General features: G+C 39.1%; 1 protein-coding gene across 1 annotated transcript in view; it reads left to right on the top strand.

The window, feature by feature from the left end:
* Positions 1–202: 202 nt before the first annotated feature.
* LOC129220585 (protein Skeletor, isoforms B/C-like) overlaps positions 203–8,421 on the top strand; it is a 102,153-nt gene continuing 93,934 nt past the window's right edge. Inside the window, exon 1 of the mRNA XM_054855017.1 lies at positions 203–272. Within this exon, the coding sequence (XP_054710992.1) occupies positions 209–272 (64 nt within the window). The 5' untranslated portion in view covers positions 203–208. The remainder of the gene's footprint in view (positions 273–8,421) is intronic.

The raw sequence follows: 8,421 nt of genomic DNA, 5'->3' as shown, positions 1-8,421 counted from the left end.
CCACCATTTCATTCGAGTAACGTACCTGTCAGGTTTCGAATAATAAAAAATGAATAAAAAGTGTTTTGGCGGGCGTCGATCCGTGACGTCATTTCAAGAAGTTTTGTGAGGTCGACCCACTTTCAGAAAGGACCGGTTTCTTGCTCACGCTACGACTCCGAAGCATCATTCAGTCTCGCTTTAGCAATGGTCAGCTGATGAAATAAGAATGCAGGAATGGAAGTTTAAATGCCACGCTCACTGTTACTTACTCGGATGCATTCTCTGGGCAGGTAAGATTTTTTTCATTTTTTAAACTTTTGAATCAGTATCACTGGGGTTGTGTGTAAAAATAGATTTATGAAGCGAGTTTAAGATTCTATTTCTATATGGATGGTCACTGTAATCTGCGAACACTATGTACCGTGGCAGAGTTTGTGGCTCTGTTTTATGTTTCGAAACGTCAAAATAAATTAACAATAAAGTCAATAAAAATGTTTATTATTGAAAAAATTAGAAACACTATAAAAATTAGTGTTAACTTGGTCTTCAAATCTGTTCAATTGTGCTGGAACGGAATTTTTCTTGAATGTTTTTAATTTCCCTTGGCATATTCAAGTCATTATTAAGTTTATAAACTCCAATGAAACAAATAAATAAAAAAATAAAAATTAAAAAGCATTAACCTAATGGCAAGCAAAAAATATGATACTCGGGATGTTAAGTTCATAAACGCAAATTCGACCAATAAAAACTGAATTAACCCAATGACAAACAAAAGACATCTCGGCTACAGTATTAAGTTCATAAACGCTAATTCAACTTATAATATCTGTATTGCTACGATTGCCCCCTGGATAATTACGAAATCCGAGACGTCTACGAGTCTGTAATGACACATGAAGTGAATGAAATGACATTTTGTTGTCATCCGTCTACAATCATGGGTCATGAAATAAATGACATCATGTATGTCAATGGGTTAAAGTTGTTCTAAAGTTATCGCTACTGTAAGTTATTATCAAGTCGTCAAGGGATTAAAATTACTGTTCCGTAAGCGTAAGTTATTTTAACATGTCAAACGATCAAGGGATTATAATAATTATAAGTTGTCGTAACTATAAGTTATTTTAACGTGTCAAGCAATCACGAGGTTAAAATTACTGTAAAGTTATCGTAAGTGTACATTATTTTAATATGCAAAGCCGTCAAGGGGTTAAAATTATTGTTAAGTAATCGTAATTACAAATGATTTTATTATGTCAAGAGATTACCGTTGATGTAAAACTACCGTAATTAAGAGATTTTTATTAATCGGCCAAGAGTTAGTTAACTGATCGGTACTTTCGTATAGTGATATGGATTGGGTAAATATGTTTTGGGTATTAACCAGAGGGCATGAGTAAACTCCCTAAACTGGGTATTTTTCAAAAATAATAATAATAATAATAATAATAATGAGGTGATAAATTTTTATGTGTATATGAAATAGTAGGTAAAATTAATACGTACGTTCATACTCAATTCATACGTAATTGATAATCTTTTTATTGAAATTGAAAAATATCACCCCGTTTCATTTCTGGGTCTGACTTCGAAAGTCTGTAGCATCAAATTGTCTTTCTTAGAGTCTAGTTTATACTATCCTGTAATTGATTTCAATTTTTGCACCTAACTGAAACTTGTGAACCCAAAAATAACCGAAAAAATGAAAATTTATGAAACTAATAGTCTGATCTATTTATACCTTTATTATTTTTGTGTGCAAACTTTTGCTGCAGATTGTCAAAATAGACAGTATTATAGGAAAACGTGGAAGTAGCACGAATGAGAACAGAATATTTGAAAACATTCACTTATAAAAAAGACAAAAAGAGGGTGGATTTGTATTTGTGAGATCTGAAAAAAGGCATTAAAAGAAATAATAAAAATATATACACATAAATTAATGAATAATGGAGTACAAACCTTGCTCGAGCCCTTCTATAGTAAATGTTTCTTCTAATATCACTTTTAACGCAAAAAATAAGACAATGACGGTTTGTTGAAAAACTTTAATGTCCCAAACAAAGACAACCGAATCATGAAAGTGTTAATTACGACTGCTGGTAAATTTTTATGATTAGTTTGAGATTAAAAAAAAAAAGAACGCTTTAACATACTGTCATGTTTATTTACCTGTTTTGATGTTCAGGACCGACAATAACCAGTAAAGTTGACTAGTTCAAATTTTGGCCAGCTTTTTGTCTCAAATACCCGTCTGTGCGGTGAATTTCTCAAATTATGAATAAATTAGTTAAACTGAATTAGTTAAGTGGAAATAAAATTGCTCAAACAATGCACAGTTACATAGCCAAGATGAATTGTGAAATAAATTAAAACTAAAGCTGCTCAGTTAGTGTAGATAGCCTAAGTTATTTCCACACTTTAAAATTGTATATTTTTTCAAAATTTTCAAAATAATTGAACCCAGAAAACTGACTCAAGTTTCAAAATATAACTATTCATTTATTCTGTAACACCATTTGTACTGGTGAAATACCGACAGGTGTACTAGTCCTCAAAACTAAATTTGGCAAAATGTTTAAAGTATGGGCACTTGATTTTTTTTTCTTTCAAAATGAAGAAATTGGAAATTGTTTTGAAAATGCTAGTACATAAAGAAATAACGTTTTATAACAACACTTACACTGAAGCATTATTTTTTATTTTTGGCAGTTAATTTGAACCTTCAACAAAGGTGGAAGTTCTCTTGTTTTTCCCATGGTACAAAGTAAAAAATAAAATATTTTTCTAATTAAATATTTTCTATTTGATTATAAAAAAATGCTTGAACAAATTAATAAGTAAATAAAAAATGAGTGAATAAATGAATGGATAATGAAGTAATAAACGAATAAATGAGTAAATTAATGGTGATAAAAGTAAATGAGTGAATAAAATAGTGAATGAATAACAAAATAAGTGAATAAATGAATTAATAAGTAAATTATTAAATGGGGGGAGGGAATGTGTAATTGAATTAATAAATGATTGAATAAATAACGAAATCAACTATTTCACATTGCCTCATCCACTTTGCCTCACGTTCATTTGACCAACGAAACATTAACATTCAACAAAATAGTGCACCAAATATTAGACCTTAATATTTAAAATGTTAATAAAGAGAAATTTTATCATTTTATAATAAACAAAAATAATTTCCGACTTAACAGCGAAGTATTTAAGTAGAGCATCAATTAAAAAAAATAGCTTATATTATATGCTTTGGTCTTGAGAGGCAGACCGGAATCGACTACATATTGTTACAAATTCTGTAAATAGTAATTATTGTAGGAACGTAACCTGTAAATAGTTTCCCGTAATGAATATACAACTTCTTTTTCATTCGGCTAAAGTATACAACCCCTATTTTCTTTCTTTTCGTTGATAACGGTCTACGCATTTCGCGAAGAGGTAAGAATGTTGTGGAAAATTCTTTCGGTGTATTTAAGCCGTTAGCGATGGATAAACAGTTAGTTTCGATTGAGAATTTGCGCTGAGTGTGTATTAGCTCTGTTTATAGCGAGGCATTTCGCTGTGTTGTTTTCGTATTTGGAAGTAAATACGTGTGTAAACGTTGAGTTTACGGTGTTGTGTGCTAATTGCTTAATTGCTGATGAATAATTTTGCAGTTGTTGAAGATCTTTCCTGTACATAGTGTAAATAAATTTCCTGTGTTTTTATCAAGAACTGTGTTTTCATTTCAAGAAAGCGGAAGTCGCACCGAATCCGTTACAATTTGGCGCCCAACGTGGGGCTTCTTCTGGACTTTCTTGGAGTAAGTGTGACTTTGGACATTTTTTTCATAAAGACTTTTTTTGAATTAGGACTTTATTTTTTATGGTGATTACTCGCGCAATGAATGAACAATTAAAACAACTTCTTGACGCAATCACCTCTGTGAAGAGTGATATGGCTACTAATCAAGAACAATTAAAAAGTGACTTGACTGCAAGTTTTACAGCTAATCAAGAACAATTAAAAAGTGACTTGACTGCAAGTTTTACAGCTAATCAAGAACAATTAAAAAATGATATGGCAGCTAATCAAGAACAATTAAAGAATGATATGGCGGCTAATCAAAACCAATTGAAAAGTGATTTAACGGTGCTGAAAAATGACCTAGTTTCTAACCAAGAGGAAATTAAAAACGATCTTACTTCGGTAAAGACTGTGATGGAAAATAAATTTAATGAGATAGAGCATCGAGTTGATGCTATTGAAGGAAAGTTTGAGGCAGTTGAAGGCCGATTCATCGCAGTGGAAAATAAAATCGAAGAGAAATTTGAAGAAAAATTAAGTTCCGTTGAAGGCCGATGCAATGCTGTAGAAAATAAACTGGAAGAAGAAGATAGAAAATTTCATCAACTTAAAGAAGACATCTTTAAAGACCTGGAAAGGAGATTGGCGACCGCGGAAAGCAGCTCTGTACAGTTTGGCGCTCCCACATCGGTTGCTCGACCGTCCATTAAACTTGCCACCTTTGATGGGAAAACTTCGTGGCAGGTTTACAAAACTCAGTTCATGATAGTGGCGGAAGCGAACGGATGGGACTCTGCTACCAAGGCCTGTCATCTTGCAGCATCCCTGAGAGGTGATGCAGCGGACATTCTTCAGACCCTTCCGGACGGCCAGCGCCTGGATTTCGCCGCCCTCACATCTGCGTTGGAGCTTCGCTTCGGTGAGAAGTGCCAGAAAGATTTCAGCCGACTCCAGTTGAAGTCCCGTTTCCAGAAAACCGGGGAAACCCTGCAAGAGCTCGCGGCGGACATCGAGAGACTGTCTCATCTTGCTTTTTGCGACTGTCCTGCGGATGTTCGGGACAACCTGGCACTCAACTACTACATCGACGGGGTTCGAGATCCGGAAATCCAGAAAGCTCTACGGATGGCGGATGTCAAAGACCTGAGTTCTGCTGTTGTGTATGCGATGAAGTTGGAGGCCGCCCAGCAAGCAACCCGCAAAGATCGCCATTCAGTCCGCGGCGTGAAAACTGATGAGTCTGATCCGGTTTCGTCACGCTTTGCTGAGCTGGAAAAGCAAATAAAAGAAATTGCAGGACTCCTCAAAAGGACTTCGGCTCCCAAGTACCAAAATGGACAATCACTTAAGTGCTGGAAATGTGGCGGCGAGGGTCACTTACGAAGAAACTGTGAAGCTCGCCAAGAAACCAGAGGGAAGAGCACCTCTCCCTCCCAGGTCCAGGAAAACTAAGCCATGGCAATCTCGCGGGGCGGAGGTCGCCAAATTGGAATGAGCCCCATCTTAAAGTTTTCCAGATTTCACCGACGAGTGGCGGCAGTAATGGACTGTTTGTTTACGCATACGTGAACGGGTTTCCCTGCGAACTGATTATTGACACTGGAGCCAATGTTACAATCATTAGAACAGATGTGGCTCGTCAATTTGGACTCAACATTCTATGGACGCCGCCCTGTGTTACCCTCCAAACTGTGACAGGTGACAAGATCGAGATTGAAGGTAAAGTAAACTTAGAAATTGTGTTTGGAAATGCCACTTACCATCATACGGCATTCGTTGCTGCTATCACAGACCCCTTCATTCTCGGATTGGACTTTTTAAAGAAGTATGACTTCAACCTCGACTTCAAGACTAACGAGCTGCACTCGACGAGAGAAGACATAGCAGTCTTTCCCGCAGAAAGTGATGTAAAATCCGCTCATCAAATAATTGCCCAAACAGATTTGTCAATTCCCTCAAGGTCAGAATCATTAATACCCGGTTCCATTGAAGAAAGCAATAGTTTTCGATTTGGACTCATTGAATCCCCCAACTTAAGCAATAACCCAAAAGGAGTGCTGGTAGCATCTACGCTTGTGGACCTTTCTAAAGATGTAATTCCTGTGAGAGTCGCCAACGTGAGTGAAAGGTCAAGGAATATCCGGAAAGGTGAAGTGTTAGCAACTTGTACTCCAGTAAACTGCATCATTAGAAGAATCAATTCCCCCGAGACTGTGTCTTCTGAGTCCTTGACATCGAAGTTAATTGGGAGTGCACCATTAACGAAAGATCAAAGAACTGCTGCGGAACAATTGGTGGACGACTTCAAGCATCTGTTTTCATCTACATCGGAGGATGTGGGCAGGACGAATTTAACGCAGCATCGGATCTACACTGGAGAACACCCCCCTATTAAACAGCATCCGAGACGACTACCGTTCGCCAAGAAGGAAGAGGTTGAGACCCTCCTGAAAGAGATGAAGGAGAATGATGTTATCGAACCTTCATCCAGTCCTTGGGCTTCTCCCATCGTCTTAGTCCGAAAGAAAGATGGCTCCACCAGATTTTGTGTCGATTACCGACGACTGAATGAAATCACCAAGAAAGACAGTTACCCTCTTCCACGGATAGACGACACCTTGGACACTCTTTCCGGACACAAGTGGTTTTCGACCCTGGACTTGAAGAGCGGCTACTGGCAGGTTGAGATACACCCTGATGACCGAGAGAAGACAGCGTTTACAACTGGACAAGGCTTATGGCAGTTTAAAGTGATGCCCTTCGGCCTCTGCAATGCACCAGCTACGTTCGAGCGTCTTATGGAGACAGTATTAAGAGGACTCTCTTACGAATCCTGTCTGGTCTACTTAGACGATATCATCATCGTGGGACGCAGTTTCGAAGAACATCTGGCAAATCTTAGGAAGGTGCTGCTTAAGGAAGCCAATCTGAAGTTAAGCCCGTCCAAATGTAATTTGTTCCGCCGGGAAGTGAACTACCTTGGTCACATCATCTCTTCTGAAGGTGTACAAACCGATCCAGAAAAGGTGTCTGCTGTCAAGAGTTGGAGTCGTCCCGAAAACATCCATCAGCTGCGAAGTTTCCTGGGGCTCTGCACCTACTACAGGAAGTTTGTAAAGGGTTTTTCCAACATTGCACGACCTTTGCATAAGCTGACGGAGAGCAAGCAAAAGTTCGAATGGTCCAAAGAATGCGAAGATGCATTTCTACGACTGAAGGAGGCTTTAACATCAACGCCTATCCTCGCCTATACTCAGCCTGAAAAATCCTTCATCCTGGACACTGATGCGAGCAACGAGGGAATTGGAGCTGTTTTATCCCAAGAAATTGACGGAAATGAACATGTCATCGCTTACTGGAGCAAATGCTTATCAAAGTCGGAGCGAAATTACTGCGTCACCAGAAAGGAGTTACTGGCCATAGTGAAAGCTGTAGAACACTTCCATCATTACCTCTACGGCCGAAAATTTCTGCTTCGGACAGATCATGCCTCATTAACTTGGCTTTTGAACTTCAAAAATCCGGAAGGCCAGATAGCCAGATGGATACAGCGGCTCCAGGAATATGACATGGAGATCAAGCATCGAAAAGGGTTATCTCACGGTAATGCTGACGCTTTATCGAGGAGACCCTGTTCTGAGAACTGCCACTATTGTTCCCGAATCGAGAAACAGTATGGAACGACTAGCCCTACCGCCTATCAGGTGACAGTGACTCCAATATCATCAGAACCTGATCCATGGAGTGACGACCAAGTTCGAAAAGATCAACTCGAAGACCCCGACATAAAACCAATTTTGGAGTTCATGGAAAGTGACAGTCGGCGACCTAGCTGGCAGGACGTTTCCATCTTTAGTCCTGCAACAAAAAGATACTGGGCTTTATGGAATTCACTCCATTTACGGAACGGCGTACTGTATCGAAAATGGGAATCTGATGACGGCAAAACGTCTAGGTGGCAGTTACTACTTCCCCGATCAAGGATTTCAGATGTTCTGAAAGAAATACATAGTAGTGCGACTGGAGGACATTTTGGTGTCTTGAAAACCCTTAATAAAGTTCGGGAGCGCTTCTTCTGGAGCAAGGCGAAGGATGACGTGGAGAAGTGGTGCCATTCTTGTGACGCCTGTGCTGCTCGTAAAGGACCGAAGAAGAGAAGCAGAGGGAAGCTACATCTGTACAACGTTGGAGCTCCTTTCGAACGAATTGGGATCGACATCCTGGGTCCTCTACCAAGAACTGCTGATGGGAACAAATACGTTCTTGTTTCCATCGACTATTTCACGAAATGGCCCGAAGCGTATCCCATTCCAGATCAAGAAGCTACCACCGTAGCAGAGACTCTAGTCCAACATTGGATCTCGAGATACGGAACACCTTTGCAGATTCATTCCGATCAAGGGAGGAATTTCATCTCTGCTGTGTTTAAGGGCCTATGTCAAATTCTCGGAATTGAGAAAACTAGGACAACACCACTACACCCACAATCGGACGGCATGGTGGAGAGATTTAACCGCACAATCCTAAATAATCTCTCGCTTATGGTATCCAGAAATCAACAGGATTGGGACAAGAAGCTACCTTTGTTCCTGCTGGCCTACCGCAGTGCTGTCCACGAGACTACCGGATATGCCC

Source organism: Uloborus diversus, chromosome 4 (assembly GCF_026930045.1).
Source record: "Uloborus diversus isolate 005 chromosome 4, Udiv.v.3.1, whole genome shotgun sequence".
NCBI lineage: Eukaryota > Metazoa > Arthropoda > Arachnida > Araneae > Uloboridae > Uloborus > Uloborus diversus.
The sequence above is the reverse complement of the archived record's forward strand: the minus strand, read 5'-3'. Positions and strand labels throughout refer to the sequence as shown.